The sequence below is a fragment of the Limulus polyphemus genome, unplaced genomic scaffold (assembly GCF_000517525.1).
Source record: "Limulus polyphemus unplaced genomic scaffold, Limulus_polyphemus-2.1.2 Scaffold1988, whole genome shotgun sequence".
In the NCBI taxonomy this organism is placed as follows: domain Eukaryota; kingdom Metazoa; phylum Arthropoda; class Merostomata; order Xiphosura; family Limulidae; genus Limulus; species Limulus polyphemus.
The window spans coordinates 214,969-236,090 of record NW_013667598.1 but is presented as its reverse complement, the minus strand read 5'-3'; the positions used below and the strand labels follow the sequence as shown (position 1 = coordinate 236,090).

Genomic DNA, 21,122 nt, shown 5'->3' with positions numbered 1-21,122 from the left:
TTACAAAATTAAACGAAAAATAGCGGATAGTGATTATTTCGTCGAAAAACTGAATATTGAGGTATTATACCATTAACGAAATATTTTATGCCACATGAAAAGCTAAAAAAGTTGAACTTTAGCTAACCCAGAGTGAAAACAATCCAATAGGTGGAGCTTATTTTATAAGAAGACGATATGACCTTTTCGAAGCTGGTATTTTGTTTGAATAATCTTATTTTTATAGCTATTCTTTGTTTACAATATAATTGTACACACAAAAAAAGAGTAAAATCGAAGCTAGCCGAAAATTTGATCACAGATTATGAAATAAGTATTGGGAATTTTCGTTAAAGGATATCGATTTCGAAAGTCTTACGTCAGATGCATCTTTGTCATGAAATATGAGGCAAAACAATTTTTTTCAAAATTTGGGGAAAATCATGAGCTATATATAGCCTTGGGTTTTTGGTGAAAATATGAATATTTTGGGAAATATCAAAAACGTGTTTTCTTGTTACAAAATTAAACTAAAAATAGCGGATAGTGATTATTTCGTCGAAAAACTGAATATTGAGGTATTATACTATTAACGAAATATTTTATGCCACATGAAAAGCTAAAAAAGTTGAACTTTAGCTAACCCAGAGTGAAAACAAACCATTAGGTGGAGCTTATTTTATAAGAAGACGATATGACCTTTTCGAAGCTGGTATTTTGTTTGAATAAACTTATTTTTAAAGCTATTTTTTGTTTACAATATAATTGTTCACACAAAAAAAAACAGTAAAATTGAAGCTAGCCGAAATATTGATGACAGATTATGAAATAAGTATTGGGAATTTTCGTTAAAGGATATCCATTTCGAAAGTCTTACGTCAAGGGCATCTTTGTCATGAAATATGAAGCAAAACAATTTTTTTCAAAATTTGGGTAAAATAATGGGTATAGACTTGGCTTTTCGGAGAAAATATGATGTTTTTGGAATAAGGAAAAAAGCGTTTTACTCACGAAAAATCAATAGGAAAATATCGGGTAGTTTTATTTCTTCGGAAAACTCAAGATTGAGGCATTATACCATTAACGAAAAATATTATGCCACGTGATAAGTTAAAAAAAAAAAATGAACTTTAGCTAACCAAGAGTGAAAACAATCGAATAGGTGGTTATTTTATAAGAAATCTTCATGTCCGTTCAGATGTTCGTATTTCGTTTGAATAATCTTATTATTAAATCTATTCTTTGTTTACAATATAAATGTACAAAAAAAAAAACATTAAAATTGACACTAGCCTAAATATTGATCACAGATTATGAAATAAGTATTTTGAATTTTCGTAAAAGGATATCCGTTTCGAAAGTCTTACGTCAAGGGCATCTTTGTCATGAAATATGAAAAAAAACAATTTTTAAAAATTTTTGGCAAACACATGGGCTATACAAAAAATAACCTTTGATATTTTTTTTTAAAAGTTTTTAATCATAGATTTTTACGTTCTTCTGTGAAACACCCTTTTTCGTAATGTGCTTTTCAAAAATATAAATTTTTCCTCGAATGTCGCCACTGTTTATTGTTTATGCATGAAAATACTCACTAAAATCCGCATTTAAAAAATAGTTTGTTTTCGTGAAAACACCTAAGGCATTTGTATTTTGGTAAAAATTGTTGTATCAGAGGTTATCGTTTTCTTCAAAGGAAATAGTGTATAGGATAGGGGCTTTTCAAACGTATAATTTTTATTGACTAAATTTTCATTTTAAGCCTTAAGATTTTTATGAAATTTTTGACCATCTTTGAGTTCGCTTTACTCTTGCAATTAACATAAAAGTGTTGGGAATTTTTAATATTTCGTTTAACTAACTTGTCAATTATTAAAGTTTTGTGCTTATTTTTCATTCAGTTATTTTGTTTTCCTTATTCTATTTTTTTTTTTTAAGAAAAATAGATTGACTATTATTTCGTCAAAAACAACCGAATTTACAGAGTTAGAGTTTAATCAAAACGATTTATCTTTCCTCATTCCTTAAAAAATAGAATAAGCAAAAGATATTAATGGTTTCAGGAATAAACACAAAACTTTAATAGTTCACAAATTTCTTTACAAAAATATTGTAATTTCCTGGCAGTGTTTATCTTCTCTGCAAGAGTAAAGCGAAATCAAAGATGGACAAAATTTTCATAAAAAATCTTAAGGTTTTAAAAATAAGAATTTTTGTTTAGTTAATTGAGAAATGTGATTGATTTGGGCTATATTCAGATATTTTAAGTCTTTGGAAATTTCACTTTGAAAAATTTGTTTTTAGATAATTTTCTTTGGGTCTGTTGTGACTGCGAAACCTCTCTTTTAAAGCTAGATTTGATATATCGCTATCTCAAATAACACCCAGAATACAACACGTATCCCTTCTTGCCTAATGACGGTTTTTATCATGAATTTTGCAGAAAGTGAATAAATATATATAGAGAATTTTTTTGGAAAAATTTCGAAATCTTTAAATTAGTCTCTACCAAAGTTAGCTGCAAACGCACAAACATTCAAATCTCTAATATGTTCGAATGCTTAGTTCCACGCAGAAATAAGACATTTTCGAAATTATCCTCTGTACTTTTCTAAGAGGGCCCGGCATGGCCAGGTGATTAGGGCGCTCGACTCGCAATCTGCGGGTCGCGAATTCGAATCCCCGTCCCACCAAACATGCTCGCCCTTTCAGCCGTGGGGGGCTTTATAATATGACGGTCAATCCCACTATTCGTTGGTAAAAGAGTAGCCCAAGAGTTGGCGGTGGGTGGTGATGACTAGCTGCCTTCCCTCTAGTCCTACACTGCTAAATTAGGGACGGCTAGCGCAGATATCCCTCGTGTAGCTCTGCGCGAAATTCATAACATAACAAACAAACTTTTCTAAGATCCCTCTACCGTCACTAAAGTGTAAGGTTTACCATTCTAATAATGCACACGTCCTTACAAAACTAATAGATAATACTTATATTATTATACTGACCTGATTGTTACAGTAGTCATTGTATATGATATTGTGCATATGTAGACTTACGATCTTAAGTTATTATAATACATGTTTATAACAAACTACTTTATAATTTAAAGGGCGAGGCGTTGCCTAATGATTAGCGTGCCAAGACTGTGAATCTGAGGATTCATGGCTCGCGAAATGTTTATCGCAATACGTGCTCCGAGTCGGTGGGTGCGCTATAAGAGTGACGGTCATATCCCACTATTCAGTCAGACAAAAGTAGCCCAAGAGTTAGCGGTTGGTGATGTTGACTACCTAACTTCTCTCTCGACTGTCAGCTCCAAATTAGGGACGGATATGCGTAGCTGGTCTTGTGTAGCTTAGCGTAATATTTTGAAAGCAACAAAATAAAAAAGTTTTCTTATTTGTCACGAGGTAAAGTCACAAATATTTGTTTGTAATTAAGCACAAAGCTGCACAATAGATATGTGTACTCTACCTACTCATGGGTATCGAAACCCGGTTTCTAGCGTTGTAAGTACACAGACGTACCACTGTGCCACTGGGCACGAATCTTTTAAAGTAAGAAGTAATTTCTACTATCTAAATAAGGATTTGCGGGGTTTTATCTCCATATATTTAGGCATGAAGTTAATTCGTAGAATGCTCCACTCCAGAAGATAGTTTTTCAATACGAACAAAAAGGGATAACACGTGATAAAGTTAAAAGCAAATGAATTGATTTATATATTGTGGAAGGTTTTATTTCTGTGGCTAGAAATCTTAAAGTCTCAACGATTCACGAGAGTGGAAGAAAACGCTATTTCAAATTTCCAGGAAGTACTCAATTTGAATTTCAGGTGGGTACCTTTGGTAATTCACGGAAATGCCCCATTTATACCAAAGTCATTAGTACGAAATAATAATAACCAAACAAAAATCGACAAAACCCCTGTATTAATTGAATTAACAATCTTAGAACGTAAACGAAATATACGAGGAACAGACGACCTTGTGATTAGGGCATTCGACTCGCAATCTGAGAGTCTCGGGTTTGAATCCAGTCCCTAACATGCTCGCCCTTTATTAGTTGGTAAAGAGTAGTTCAGAAGTTGGTGGTGGGTGGTATTGATTAGCTACCTTCCTTCTAAATTAGGGACGGCTAGCGCAGATAGCCCTCTAGTTGCTTAGCGCGAAATTCGGTGAAGAAACAAACAAACGAGAGGTGATAAATTTTACAGTGAAAAAACGTACTCCATACTGTGTGGTTGTGGATTGTGCCTATCTATAAGAGTGACGGTCAAAGGTCATTATTCGATCACACAAGAATAGCCCAAGAGTTGGCAGTGGGTGATGCTAACTAGCTGCCTTACCTCTTAATTCAAAATTAGTGACGGCTATTCTCCGATAATGAAATGTGAAGGTTTGTACGAAAGTATTGAAGCAAACAAACAAAATCTATGCAGTTCGAATATTTTCAATTGCAGTATCAATATTTGTTCATAATACGCTTTGCACATTTTGTTTAATAAAAAAAAAAAGAATAACAACAAGATTGTTTGTTTTGAATTTCGCGCAAAGCTACACGAGAGCTATCTGCGTTAGCCGTCCCAAATTTAGCAGTGTAAGACTAGAGGGAAGGCAGCTAGTCATCACCACCCACCGCCAACTCTTGGGCTACACTTTTACCACCGAATAGTGGGATTGACCGTAACATTATAATCCCCCCCGCACGGCTGAAAGGGCGAGCATGTTTGGTAGGATAGGGATTCGAACCCACGACCCGCAGATTGCGAGTCGAGCGTCCTAACCACCTGGCCATAATAACAAAAAAACCTGATTTAGTGACATGATTTGAGGTGACGCACGTAACATTTAATGTTTTAATTTCTCACCAATATTCTAAATTCGGGTTTACAGTTTTGGGGGTATTAAAACGTTGGGAAAATCTTAAAATTCATAAATGTTCATAGTTTTTGACAGATAAATAAAACATTATTCTTAAATACAATTTATCTTTAAATAGTATATTTATATACTTACTTGAAGCGGATAAATGGATGTAATAAACAATAAAAAAATGGGTTTTGGATACTTTGAACAACTGATGTGGACATTCAGTAACTGTTCAAGAAAAATGTCACAGAGCCCTCTATAAAAATATAAAAAAAAATCACCCATGTTGAATATTGTCTTCACGCCATATGTTTATATGCAATAATATTCAAAGTTTATAATGTCAGAGGAGAAGTGGGAGTAGGGTACCACCCACCTTTTTCCTGGTCGATATCACCCAGCTGACCCCTGCTGCTGACAAGCAATCAGCTTAAGCTCAACAACGAAACAGCTGCTCTTAACGGATAGTAAATACACTCTAAGAATGTCTAGTATATCAATATCGCCAGGAGGCGCACAGAAACAGCTTGTCTGGTAAAACAGGTGCTGCTGACGGACAAGCCATTGAAAATGCTTCTTACACTGACTGTTGTTTAGCGTTCATACACAAGTATAGGGTGCCTAATGATTTTAGGAACTTTATATGATTGTTGTTATTGCACGAGTTAGGACTTTTTTCCGTAACTTATTACTTTAGAAGAGAACTCTAACAGTTTACCCTCCAGTCTAGGGTTTGTTTGTTTGTTTTCTGCGGTTTGACTGTTTTGCAGTTACTGAACTTGTATTATATTATTGTCTCCCTGTCTCGCCTATATGAATATAGCAGTGTGAGTGTCACTTAGGGTCTATAATAACCCATGTCGTAATGTTGTCTGGTATTTCAGTGCGAGTGTTACTTAGGGTCTATAATAACCCATGCCGTGATGTTGACTGGTATTTCAGTGCGAGTATTACTTAGGGTCTATAATAACCCATGCCGTAATGTTGACTGGTATTTCAGTGCGAGTATTACTTAGGGTCTATAATAACCCATGCCGTGATGTTGACGGATATTTCAGTGCGAGTATTACTTAGGGTCTATAATAACCCATGCCGTGATGTTGACGGATATTTCAGTGCGAGTGTTACTTAGGGTCTATAATAACCCATGTCGTGATGTTGACGGATATTTCAGTGTGAGTGTTACTTAGGGTCTATAATAACCCATGTCGTGATGTTGACGGATATTTCAGTGTGAGTGTTACTTAGGGTCTATAATAACCCATGCCGTGATGTTGACTGGTATTTCAGTGCGAGTTTTACTTAGGGTCTATAATAACCCATGTCGTGATGTTGACGGATATTTCAGTGCGAGTGTTACTTAGGGTTTATAATAACCCATGCCGTGATGTTGACTGGTATTTTCATTTGGTAACTGGGTTTTGTAAATCTCTTTCAATGTCGAGTTTTATCTACAGATTGCTACAAATCCCTCATATCTTGTTAACCAGTTCGTGCTTATTGTGACTAGGAATTCTTGTTGCAATAGCTGTCGAAGCTCAACTAGGTTTTCCTCCAGCTGTTTGGAATTCCAAATTCGCTCATTCTTATAAACTTCCCGACAGTTCCCATTAGAAGTTGATAAATGTCCGCGTGCCTGTCTGTGCTGCTGCTCCCTTATTGTAAATTTCACCGTGGAAAGCTAATTTATGGTTAAAATTATCAGAATCGGAAACATGTATATAACAACCATGTTTATGTCATATTCTGGTGTTGTATACACATTACGTATAATAGATATCGTGTTTCGATCGGCGCTTTTCAAATAACGTGTTACAAATATTGTTATTCGTGTTCTGTTTAACTTCGTACAACAGATGTTGTTGTGTTCTGATTTGAGAGTTGTTGTAAATAGCATATGGTCAAATATTGTTAATTTGTTCCGATCTGCGCATTGTTGTGACTCGCATGCAACATATATTGTTATCGTGTTCCGATCTGCGCATTGTTGACTTACATGTAACAGATATTGTTATTGTGTTTATTTATTTATTTTTATTGATGAAAGAGCTGTTGCCATAGTAAAGTTTCTAATTCTAAGATTCCAATGAAGTTATTTGTGAAATTGGAAAACTGGGTCAGTTCGAAGACGGTATCTAACTTATCTTAATGTAACATAAACCTACATTTGTATTTTTGGGAAAAGCTACTAAGGCTATCTGCCGCTTTCCCTAATTTTGAACAACTAACCACCCACCATCAACGATAAGAGATTCTCTGTTACTCTTATAACTTTCCCACAACTTAAATTATGAAGGAGAATATTTTGGGGTATGGCACGGATTCGAACCAGGCTTGCTAGCTTCGAAATGTGTCCTAAAATTAACTTGAGACTAAAACAGTCAATCATAACTCACCAAAATCCAAGATGTACTAGACTATCCGTCCTCTTAACCTAACGCAACTCACCAATACCCGAGATGTACTAGACTATCCGTCCTCTTAACCTAACGCAACTCACCAATACCCGAGATGTACTAGACAATCCGTCCTCTTAACCTAACGCAACTCACCAATACCCGAGATGTACTAGACAATCCGTCCTCTTAACCTAACGCAACTCACCAATACCCGAGATGTACTAGACTATCCGTCCTCTTAACCTAACGCAACTCACCAATACCCGAGATGTACTAGACTATCCGTCCTTATAAACTTTAAATTATTCTTAAACTTTATCCATCTTCATTGAACCTAATATAAATCACCAAAGCCCTATGCATTCTCTTAGGCCTTTTTTATCTTAATCCTTTAAAGGTTAAGTTTATATGGCTATCTATTCATGCCCACTCTTTACTTCTTCTGTTTGGTCACCATATTTTAGTGATTCTTAATCTGTCTATATTTGTTTTGTTTTTAATGCGGTGATCCTTTAATTGCATTCTTCCAGTCGGCTATTGTATCTGTCTGTGTTATCCTTCCACCCATCGTTAGTTGTGTATATAACAAACGTCACTCCTTACATCCTTCTAACTCCACTTCCATAACTATCAGAAAAGTGAAAGACTTCAATAAAAGCTATTGTAATACTCTACACACGTCAAAATCCACACTTCAATAAAAGCTATTGTAATACTCTACACACGTCAAAATCCACACTTCAATAAAAGCTATTGTAAATGTAGAGTATTACAATAGCTTTTATTAGAGTATGGATTTTGATGTATGTAGAGTATTACAATAGCTTTTATTGAAGTGTGGATTTTGACGTGTGTAGAGTATTACAATAGCTTTTATTGAAGTGTGGATTTTGACGTGTGTAGAGTAACGTCAAAATCCATACTCTAATAAAAGCTATTGTAATACTCTACATACGTCAAAATCCATACAAGTGCTTAAAGTGGTAAAGGTTTCAAACACGCCACAGTTTTTATTCTTTGATAGATTGTTTAGGCAGAGTATTCGGGAGGAAACTTTGTAGAATGGACGGTAACTGCCTGTTGTAGAGACTCAAGTGTAGCATAACACGCTCTCCACAATCCACCAGAATACTATAAAGACCGACCACAGACAAACACACACACACACTGACCTGAAGACGAAATACTTTCAAAACGTCGTCCTCTACACTTGTTTCTACAAGAGCCAGTTGCCGTCCATTCTTCAAAGTTTCACCACAGTTTTGGTAAAATATAGCTACACTGAGTAAATATTTGAATATTTCGCAACCAAAATACTGTAATATGTAGAACCCTCATGACCTTCTGTAATATGTAGATAGATACTTGGTTCAAGCAAAGCGAGCTTCCGAGGCCTCTAAATATGAAACATCCTTTTGTTGCAACGCCATCTCTGGTGAGAGAGAGTACGTGGCTGCAACGCCATCTCTGGTGAGAAAGAGTACGTGGCTGCAACGCCATCTCTGGTGAGAAAGAGTACGTGGCTGCAACGCCATCTCTGGTGAGAAAGAGTACGTGGCTGTTATTCTTAAACTGTTTGGCAAAAATTAATGAAATCTTGCTTACGAATAAATAAGTACATTTATCTTTAAATTAGTATTAATTCACAGCAATTGTTTTTAGGGATCAATTTTTCGTAGCTTAATGCCAATTCTCCTTTCATATAAAAGCCTTAAATATCAAGTACGTATTGAAGCCAAAAAATTGTTTCGAGTTGGAAATCTTTGTACGGATATAGATTAACATGTATGTTTACAAAACTCCTTTTCTTCACATCGATATAGTAACTCAAAGTATCTAATCAAACCGATTACATATATAGAAACAGACAAATTAGAATAAAGGAACTGTCCATATAAATATGTGTTTTGAAGAAAAGTTTGTTTGTTTGTTTTAGAGAAAAGCTACACAATGATCTATCTACACTCTGATCACCGCGGGGGATCGAACCCCGTATTTTAGCGTTGTAAGTCCGTGAACTTAGCGCTGACCCACCGGATATGTAAAGATGTAATGTAAAAGCCAAGTTTTTTTAATTTCTTTTTGACCTTCTCAGTTTTTACATAAACCCATGCGACCTCACAAATGGTCATACGTGACCTTTATGCAAGGCAAGCATTCCATGCTAGTATTCCATCGACCTCTTGACCGATATCGTTTCACCATATTTACTGTATGCTTGGGATCATTTTCTTTCTGGAAGATGAATCCCTGCCCAATGAGTAGTGTTCCTGAAGGAACGATATGACGGATAAAAGTCTACCTGTACTTGTTAGCAGTCGAGGTGCCAACAATTTTGTGTAGGTCACCGACACCTCTGGCTAAAATGCAACTCCAAATTTTCACTGATCCCCCACTATGCCGTACTGTAGATTTACATTGAATATGATCCTATTCTCCTTACCGCCGTCGAAAAACTGTCGTTGATTTTTGATGAATAACTCATACTTCAATTAACATGCAGAGAGTCTCAAGCTTGGCTCTTTTTTTTTTTTTTTACAATATAATGCCCATTTCTATCTTCTGGTGTAGTGACACTTTCTCAGCATCAGTTTTCGAGCAGCTGTGTATCCATTGATACCATTGTTTGTGTTGTTTTTTTTTAATTTCGCACAAAGCTACACGAGAACAATCTGCGCTAGCCGTCTCTAATTTAGAGACTAGACAGTGTAAGACTAGAGGGAAGGCAGCTAGTCATCAACACCTACCGTCAACTCTTGGGCTACTCTTTTACCAACGAATAGTGGGATCGACCATCACATTATAACGCCCCCACGGCTTAAAGGGCGAGCATGTTTGGTGTGACGGCGATTCGAACTCGCGACCCTCAGATTGCGAGTCGAGCGCCCTAGCCACCTGGCCATGCCGGGCCACATTGAGACCACTTCTTGGTAATTGCGTTTTAAGTTTAAATTTACAATAAGGCTATGGGTAACATCTGTACTCGGCCATTGACTTCTAAAGAACACATCCTGAAATGCGTTACATCATTTTATGAGAGTTTTGGTTTTCTACTTCGACCACTATAACTATTAACAGTGCTAGTTTCACTTACCACTCTACGAGTCTTTCCACAATCTTATGCATGGAGCATTTCAGTCCCGAGCATCATTACTGGATCACACCAATCTTAGTTGTGATACGACTGAGTTTACTTTTACAGGGCTTTATACTGACGTGCCACTTTGATTGCTTAATGACAACCAATCATAGTGTAAACAATTAGCACGTGACTGTACTCTAATGCAGTTCACTCCACAACAATAAAGGGGTAGTCTTAACGTAGTATTTATCTTTTATTTTTATTCTCTCACGATTTCTATTTCTTTGTCTTTGAATTTCGCGCAAAGCTACACGAGGGCTATCTGCGCTAGGCGTCCCTAATATAGCAGTGTAAGACTAGAGGAAAGGCAGCTAGTCATCACCACCCACCGTCAACTCTTGGACTACTCTTTTACCAACGAATAGTGGGATTGACCATCACATTATAACGCCCCCACGGCTGAAAGGGCGAGCATGTTTGGTGGGATGGGGATTCGAACCAATATGAAAAAAACGTTTAAATTATAGAAATAATTTATCTCGCAGATTGCGAGTCGAGCGCCCTAACCACCTGGCCATGCCGGGCCCACGATTTCTGGTTTTATTTCCAATATTTTATGCGTGTTAATTTCAGTCTTCATCAGGATATACTATATAACCTACTATTCAATATATAGAAGTTTAGTAGGGCTAAGGACTGAATAAAATCCAAGGTTGTATGATAGACTTAGATGTTGATTATAACAAAAAAATAATAATAAGATTTTTAAAAAGAAGGAACCACAAACAAAGAGGTTCTAGTAAGATCTTCTAAAACTATTTTCGTTATCATGGGATATCACTGGTGAATTAAAAAGCACAAAATAATGGGTGTTGTCTTGGGTGTGTTGAATGATCGATTTTTGGTTTCAACAAAATAATCTTCCGAATTTTACAAACAATACCCATAGGTTCCATATCAGAAATACACAAGTATTGGTTCGGTTTGTTTGGAATTTCGTGCAAAATTGCACGATGGCTATCTGCGCTAACCGACCCTAATTTAGCAGCGAAAGATTAGAGGGAAGGCGGCTAGTCATCACCACACACCGCCAACTCTTGGGGAACTGTTTTAATAACGAAAAGTGGTAATGACTATCACATTATAACGCCCCCATGTTTGATGGGACGGGTATAGTAGGCCTCCTTCGGCCAGGTTTGACCATGGATGAGCATCCGTCCATTGTTTGATATGGACGGATATAATACACAAGTAATTAATCAACAACTAATACACAAATTCAATAGCACCAATATGGATAAGCGAAGGAAATAAAATGTGGAGAACAGACGTCTTGTGAGATCACAATGAACAATAAATGATAAATCAAAAGAGGTCGCAATAAACATTATTGTGGGGAATGTAACACAAGGCGTGTTGGCGTTTCTATGGAAAATAAAAAACGCTAACATGTAGAGTTTTTCTTATAGTATATATTGTTACAGGTGAATTACACCGCCGTTCCAAACCATTTTCGTATAACTCAAAACTTGATTTTTTTATGTTTAATATTCTATCTGGACTGCTTGTTTCGGATTTTTTGTTTGTTTTGGAAATTAAGAAAATAAATAAAAAGGAGAAAAATGTCGATGTCATTCACTTTATTAACGACGATTACACAGAACAGACAGACAGCTGTTACAACAGAAAAACAAATCTATACAAGCTTCTTTTCTGTCATCATATTTTCTGATTGTCCCCTTATTGGACAGCATGCTCCTTTTTTTAACCACATGTTTTTTTAGTTATACACATCTTAAACGTCAAACCAATTTATTTCTAGTGACCTTAGACCAGAAATAAAGATCGCCGTAGGCTAGACAGTTATTAAATTATTCAAAACTCAATAATAATAATAATAACAACATCAGAAAAACATTTTTTTGATTTTGAAAATCTCACGATCTCCATTCTATTTCAATTTCCAGTCAAACCTTTCCCAAGAATAAAACTCGAGAGATGTTTGTACTGTTGCATGAATTATATTAAACAATAATATACTTAGCTAGCATGATTTTCATACAATGGTTAAAGACAATTCTAGTGTTCCATATGCCAAGTTTTCATCAAAACACGCACTAGATCGTGAGTTACGTCCGATTTCTTTTCAATTTATTTATCGCGAGACAGGAAAGGCTAAATTTCAAGTTCATCGAGCTTATGGTTTAGAATGAAATGCGACGAATTCCTAGGGGTTACGACTCAATTCTTTCATTATTTCTGGCCTTAGTTTCCGTGTGGCTACGACTCACCAATTCTTTCATTTTTTCTGGCCTTAGTTTCCGTGTGGCTACGACTCACCAATTTTTCATTTTTTCTAGCCTTAGTTTTCCGTGTGACTACGACTCACCAATTCTTTCATTTTTTCTGGCCTTAGTTTTCCGTGTGGCTACGACTCACCAATTAATTCTTTCATTTTTTCTGGCCTTAGTTTCCTATACGGCCTGTCTCGTTTCACCCGTTGAAGAGCCTTCTGCGTTGGCAAGTTTTTGACAATATGAAATATTACACACGCTATCTATTAATTGCTCAACTGTGGGTTGTTAAAATTACGTAGACTTTTGTTAGAAGGTAGAGTTTCGCTATTTTTACTTAAAAACTGGTCTACCCATGCACTAGGTTTCATATCGATAAACAAAGATAAAAAAAAGTGTGGAAACTTTAGCAACTTTATCCTTGACATGTACATACGAAATCCAAATACCAGCTGGATTTTCAACTCTATTTTATTTTTGTGAAACAAACGCAAATAGAACTTAGTTGTTTAATACTAATATACTACAAAATGGCGTGTTGTCAAATTATAACTAAGTTTGTTTTATTCCTTAATAACACATAAAAGTATGGCACTAAAGAGGACATTGTGCTTATTTGCACAGTGTGCTTAGTTCATCCTTGCAAAAGACAGATATATATGCTGACGAGTTATGCCATGATGTACATTCTTACTTAGATAGATAGATACAAAGAAAGCCCGAGAAAGATTTAACGATTACATAGCGGGAACTAAAACTATACATTTACATATGTATTTTAGCATACTACACCTTAGCCCTAATTTCCGTAGGCTGTTACCCAACATATATTAAAAATGACAATACACGATCGTACAATACTTCTAGCATATACAATTATACACAGTATTTCTTATCTTATGTATCTGTCGAGTAAAAGACGTAATTTGTCATCTCAAGATCATTTACTCTTACACTAAAAGCACGAACTCACATAATGATTTTGTCACCTGTTTATAAACAATTATATGACGCCACCATTTATTGTGGTTAACAATTACCATTCCTGTGGCGTTACAATTACACAGCCAATGTTGAAGTACCACAGTTGTTTAAGAATAAAACTAAGCTTGTTTTTCTACACAGAGGGACAGTAAAATATACCCTGGTTCCCAGTACTGACTTGAGGTAAACACATAACGTACATTGAACACTTCCAATCACATAAATACCTGTAGCCTGGAGTGTTCAATTGTAAAAATCTTCCTTTTTTTTTTAAAGTTACATTTTATTTCGTCTCTAGCTTTTTTTAACAACCATATTTCAATCGAACAGAGCCAACGTTTCTTTGGGGAGTAAATGCCGAATAGGCTACTGATGTTGTCTAATGATCATCCCATTACAGTCTGGGGGGGATGACGTCACGCGTGAGGGTAGGATACGCGTTAATCACTACACGAAAGGAATTCAGAGAAATTTGGAGTTTAACTGGCATGTATGTCCATTATATGCTGTCCTGAGCTGTCATATGGAGACCCCTGAGGAGGAAGTCCTGGATGGCCCATGGGAGTATGTGCCATCATCATAGCGTGGGGGTGTCCGGGTAGTAGCATGGTCTGAGAATGAACAGGTGAGCGGAGTTGGGACATCTGGGAGTAACCTCCCATTCCTCCCATGTGACCCATTCCCATAGATGGTTCGGAACACTGCAGGTTCTGAATACCTAAAAATGTAGAAATGGAAAAACTAAATATAAAATACTACATTGTTGTAAAAAAAATTGATATTTCATTTCAGATCTCCCTAGCGGTAAGAAAAATACCATTAAAATAACGAAGTGGACTAGGTTTCTAAAGAATGTTTTTTTGTTGTTGTTGTTTTTTGTTTTTTTTGCAATACCCTAGCTTAAATAATTTGATGCAAATTATATCATACATAGCTCACATTAATTGTTATTTTATCTGGGTTGAATTTATTATTCTGCGCATGCACGAACGAAGCGTTTTCGTTACGATTTCAAAGATCTCTACTGTTTTAGATGTAAAACAACAAAACATGATATTTCTTAAAACGCACCTGGTGGTCGAAGATGCATTTGCTGACTTCCGTCCATCATGTACCCCATACTTGTTCCATCCGGGCTATATGCAGCACTGGCGCCCCCTATAGCACCACCTAACATTAACAGTAATAAATTATGAAGTAAACAATTGAACTTCTTAATATATTTCATGTTTGTTTTAATTTGTATAAGCTCTGATAACTGATTATTTTTATAAGTATGTGTTAGGAAATCTGATAAAACTTTATACACAATTCCAACACAACCAGTTCCTCTTACAAAGCTCCAATGGCACAACGGTACTTACAACGCTAGAAACCTGGTTTTGGTACCCGTGGTGGCCAGAGCACAGATAGCCCATTGTGTAGCTTTGTCCTTTAACTACAAACGAACAAACAAATCCCCCTACAAAAGCTTGGTTGTTGCTAAAGGTAACGCTACACGATGGACTGTATGTGCTCTTCACACCGCGGGTATCGAAACCAGATTTTTAACATCATAAGCCCCCAGACTTACTTCTGAGCCAGTTCACTCGTATAAAACTTACATGAGAATTTTGAGAAGCTAGTATATAATTCTATACATCTTTATTTAACGTTAGTATTAGAACATCGAATAGGTAATAGTTTGATAATTCTATACATCTTTATTTAACGTTAGTATTAGAACATCGAATAGGTAATAGTTTGATAATTCTATACATCTTTATTTAACGTTAGTATTAGAACATCGAATAGGTAATAGTTTGATAATTATATACATCTTTATTTAACGTTAATATTAGAACATCGAATAAGTAATAGTTTGATAATTCTATACATCTTTATTTAACGTTAATATTAGAACATCGAATAGGTAATAGTTTGATAATTATATACATCTTTATTTAACGTTAGTATTAGAAAACTGCGAATTGGTAATAGTTTGATCGAATACATTTAAACAACTAAATATTACACCATTCCCGATATTCATTTAAACAACTACATATTACACCATTCCCGATATTCATTTAAACAACTACATATTACACCATTCCCGATATTCACTTTAAACAACTACATATTACACCATTCCCGATAGTCACTTATAATCTCATATGTGAGTGGACCTTTAGGCCAATAAAGAATATATTATTTATTTTTTCGATGTAAAGGAATCAAGGTACTTAGGACTACAGGCATTCATGTTGCGCATTTTGCCAAGAAAGATATTATGCGATGGAGATATTTTTTCGAAGAAAACAAGTGTATGCAAGTTGTAAACGTTATATGATCTGACTCTAATATCAAGTTACGTTAGTTTAATCATTTCCGTTAGCGTGGTACGAAAAACTAACAAACACTCGTCAGTTTGCCTTCGTCACTAATATAATAACTTTCATTCACACTGTCTATTTACATTCATTCATGAAAGGACGTGTTCATTCTTCTGGATGGCCTGAGAAACAGAGGAGGGAGGGGGGGGGAAGTAGGAGGTGTTCAATCAAATGTAAATATGTTTAAAGACATGGGAAAAGAGGGAAAAGGTTATCATTTAATGAGAAGTTGTAAGAGGGAAAACAACGTTTGATTATTACAGCTGTGCACGATTCGGATGGATCGGATTTCTTCAGCTCACAACTCAGCTGGTATTTACCACCACCCCCACCCCCCGGGGGGTGGGGCTAGAAACAAGTTTTTCTGATATTTCGGCCACACAGCAAGAGAGATATCCAAACGAATCTTTTAAGAAACTAATTTTGGTACACTTTCGTATCATTAATAGCAAACTAACTTGAAGTCGAAGTTAAAGGGTTTTAATGAATAGTCCCGTGTACCACTTGGTGGAGCCACTTGTATATTATAACTATGTGATTTTATTTTCTTCGCAAACATATTGAAATCCCATCAATCATGAACTGCCAATTCCTAATACAAATCCCAACAGAAGACATTGAACACCGAGAAGGCTTATCTTGAAGTACTTTTCGCTATGGTAGTGGTTGGCTTTTACCAACTGGTCTCTTCAAATTGGACTTAGACACTTCAGTGATAGATCGCTCTTCTAATGAGGGAGACAACCTATGTGTCCACCCAACCCAATCTTCCCCCTCACTTCCATTTCTAATGTACATAGAAATAGCTGAGTAACACTACATCTAAAGTATTATTTCTATATCAACTTCAGAGTGAACTATTGAAAAAAAAAAGTCTCCTTCACTGTTTATTCTCCGAGATGGATTTTTCTCGGAGATTGGCTCTGAACTCTCGAGAATCGGAAAGCAAACAGAAGCTAAAGGAAATTAAAAATCCTTTTAAAATGACACGTTCTCTTCGTATAAAAAAAAACCTAGTCAACAAACGAGAATGAAAGTTACTGTACACATAAAAAAAACAGTATCTAGAACGATAATAATGTTCATTCAATTAAAAATTACAATAATAAAAATAAATAATACACAGCATAAAATTAAATAAATAATGTTGTGTTAGTAATTTTTACTCACAATCTGACTTGTAATTGAATTATACAAAATTAACAATAATTATAATTCACTCGCATAAATCTGATGTCCACCCTAACAGTCGTTGTTCACAAAAATTGGTTATGTATGTATATTTAGCACCTAGCCAATGAAGATAATGTATACTATTGTGGAATATGTGCGAGTTTAATAGTTTAGTTATAAATGAAACAGTCAATTAAATGATGATTTTAGTGTGTTATTGATTCATTTCTACCTCTCTATATGTACACACACATATAAATACTAACCCTAAACAAGCAAAACAACGACTTCCTCTCTACACTTGACGACAGTTAGTATTCTTTACACAAATTCAATGTAGAAACAGAGTAGCCAGTGTCAACGGACTAATTACTTCTAATCATATCATACGCTCACCAAGTTCTAAGTACCATTTTGTCTAGTGTTTTTCCAGTTTTTTACGTTATATAACAATAAGGTCTTTGTTTTGTCATTATTTCAACTCATCTTTTTTTTTCTCTCAGTCTAACTTTAGTTGAATATACTTTCTTAATAATGTGTCAGGTTTTTAACCACTAACGTTCTAAAATATTTTTTAGTCAAATTTAGCATTTTGTTTGTTTTAAAGATTTATAACAGGGACCATCTGTTCATAGCCGTCCCTAATTTTGAGCTGATAGAAGGCAGTTGGCCAAGAGCACCCGGCGCCAACTCTTAGCTGTCCTTAATTGACCGAATAGTGGGATTTCACCTCATTCTTATGGAGAAACGGGGTGCGAATCATGAACCCTCGAATTCACAATCCGGGCAGAAACTACAAGACCCGTTGCATTTAGTGAAAGTATTGGATTACTGTAGAGAATAAGCTGCACGTGCCTGCATTAATTTAAATCAGGTTTCCTGTAAAAACCTCTATGGGTTTAAACCAGGTTTCCTGTAAAAATTCTACGGGTTTAAATCAGGTTTCCTGTAAAACCTCTACGGGTTTAAACCAGGTTTCCTGTAAAAATTCTACGGGTTTAAACCAGGTTTCCTGTAAAAATTCTACGGGTTTAAATCAGGTTTCCTGTAAAACCTCTACGGGTTTAAACCAGGTTTCCTGTAAAAATTCTACGGGTTTAAATCAGGTTTCCTGTAAAAATTCTACGGGTTTAAACCAAGTTTCCTGTAAAACCTCTACGGGTTTAAACCAGGTTTCCTTTAAAACCTTTATGGGTTTAAACCAAGTTTCCTGTAAAACCTCTACGGGTTTTAAACACTGAGACGATATTTGTCAGAACATTAGGCTTCAAAGTGAACATATTTAATGTAATTATTGCCCCTTGAAGCAAGATGTTTTTTAATTTTCAAATCTTTGCTAAAATGCTGAAATCTTCTGGTACATGTGAGATACTTGATTGTGTTTTTATCAGTGAGATTAATGAGCCGCAGAAGAGTTAAAACAAAATCAATAGGAACTGGGCTCAACGCATCCCCTTTTCTAGAGCTGAGTCCATATTGATCAATATAACGATATCACCTGTCCTACAGTCCAGATCTAACCTATTTAGTCAATCAGTTATTGATCACTGTAATGATATAACTTGTCCTACAGTCCAGATGTAACCTAATTAGTCAATCAATTATTGTTCATTACAATGATCTCGTGATCTGTTTAGCCTCACCTACTCACGTTATTTCGCTAGCTCCAACTTACTTATTCTCTGACCTTACAGTTTCAAACTTACTTATACTCTGACCTTACAGTTTCAAACTAACTTATACTCTGACCTTACAGTTTCAAACTTATATACTCTGGCCTTACAGTTTCAAACTTACTTATACTCTGGCCTTACAGTTTCAAACTTACTTATACTCTGACCTTACAGTTTTTATTAGGTCATTTTAATAACACAAAACAATTTGTTCTTACCAGCTCTGTTCGACTGGTCTATCATGGGTTGAACAATACGTCGTCGGGCATTAATGAACCTGTAAAAGAGAGAGATATCCGATAATCATAATCACTTTTCGTATTTCATCTACCTATTACCCTTCCTCCCCTATGTATCTGTTTGTTTGTGTGTTTGTCAGCACGATTTCTCGAAAACGGCTATATGGACTTGGACGAAAGCTGGTACACATTTGGACTATGACCCAACTTAGAAGTGATTTAGCTTTTGGAGGGTCAAGGTCATGGCAAGGTCACAAAAATTACAAAAAACTATCTGTTACATGGAGACCGATTTTTCACATCATTTTTGCTCTACAACTCAGTCAACAATGATCGCATTTTGATAAAACTTGGTGGACTTATGTAGAATATTATTCCTTATTGTCCTGCCAAATATTGTCCGTTGATAATGACGGACATGCGGACACATTTTCTTATTTTTTGAGAGCCGAATATATGATCAATGCTGCGTGACTGAGGTATGCGTTATACAGAGCCCCTCTAGTTAAAACTGATTTCATATTAGTTAAAATACACAATACTGAAGTTACAAATCTTAATGATCATATAAACCAGTCTTATGATCACCGTTTTAGTCCTGAATGACTAATCCAATTAAGAATATAGAAAAATCAGACTACAGAGTGATTGATCCGACTGAGGTTATGAAAAGATCAGACTATTGAGTGATTGAATCGAGATTATCCAAAAGTCAGACTATTGAGCGCTTCATCCAACTTATATCATAAAAACAGATCATTGACTGATTGATCCGACTGAAATTATGAAAAAGTCAGACTATTGACTGATTGATCCGACTGAGATTATGAAAAAGTCAGACCATTGACAGATTGATCCGACAGAGATTATGAAAAAGTCAGACTACTGACTGATTGATCCGACAGAGATTATGAAAAAGTCAGACTACTGACTGATTGATCCGACAGAGATTATGGCTCACTTCCGAAAATACCTACAGAAACTTTTGATTTTTATAACGAATTTTTAAGTATTTCAAAAAGCATAAACAAGTAAACATAGTAAAATGAGCAAAAAAAAAAAGCTGTTAGAAAATCTCTATGTTTCTATATATAGTGTGTAAAGGACAACTCCTCCGGTTGGTAGATCCATCATGGCGGAATTCGTTTCTAAAGACGAGCTACGTAAAGATTCTATCAGAACATAGAATAATTACCTTGCTCATAGTGGGGAAGAAGAGAGACAACTGTCCCCAGCAATAATTATTTTTACTATGGTTCTTAAAGAACCACAGTAAACGTTGCGCATTCCAAGGTTGAAACAAAAACACACCAGAGGGCGCAGGTTGGCCCTGTGGTAGAATCGAATAACCAGTAAAGTATATAAAACAAAATGACACATTGATGTCAAATCAGTAGCGAGTGCGTTGCTAGCATGGCGCCTAGAAACTGACAAACTAATAGATACAATAAATTACGATAGAAACTGATTCTGAGGTATCCAAGGAGACCTGATAAAAAAAGAACAACAACAACAACATCTCCTTTGCTGGTTTCACTTAGACACCACAGGGAACGGCTCCAGTAAAGTATAAATCACAGCCTTAAGTTGAAAGGATTTCTTGTCTAACTTTTGGGAGAAAGAATATCGGGGCTTATCTTTTCATAAATGAGAGACAAATTATTCTCATCCTAGAGCGCTGACGATTGGGATTTATTAAAAGACGATATCAATGGGTAAAAAAAACAAACAAACAGAGATGTATAATTTTATCTTCACTTCACCAAGGAATTTAAAGCGCACGCGCCTGAAAGCTTTTGTTTTGTTTTTATCACTTTTGCCGTGTTTCTTCTTCAACAGCTAGTTTTCATGAGCCCATCTATCTCTTTCATGATACTTTCTCCCTTTGTGTCGTTACGTGAAACTTTCGTAATTTACGAAAATTCTCGAAAGGAGATAAAAAGATCTTGCCTCTATCGGCTTAAAAAGTGTATTATTATATAACATGCTTACTAATCTATCTATATGTATAGCCTATTATTAAAAAACATGCTTACTAATCTATCTATATGTATAG

The 21,122-nt window shown here is 35.6% G+C and overlaps 1 protein-coding gene across 1 annotated transcript in view; it reads right to left on the bottom strand.

The window, feature by feature from the left end:
* Positions 1–11,953: 11,953 nt before the first annotated feature.
* The window catches only part of LOC106465576 (homeobox protein Meis1-like), a 203,639-nt gene continuing 194,470 nt past the window's right edge, over positions 11,954–21,122 (bottom strand). Inside the window, exons 9-11 of the mRNA XM_013925803.2 lie at positions 19,046–19,104; positions 14,678–14,776; positions 11,954–14,324 (exon numbers count right to left, since the gene is read on the bottom strand). Of these exons, the coding sequence (XP_013781257.2) occupies positions 14,086–14,324; positions 14,678–14,776; positions 19,046–19,104 (397 nt within the window). The 3' untranslated portion in view covers positions 11,954–14,085. The remainder of the gene's footprint in view (positions 14,325–14,677; positions 14,777–19,045; positions 19,105–21,122) is intronic.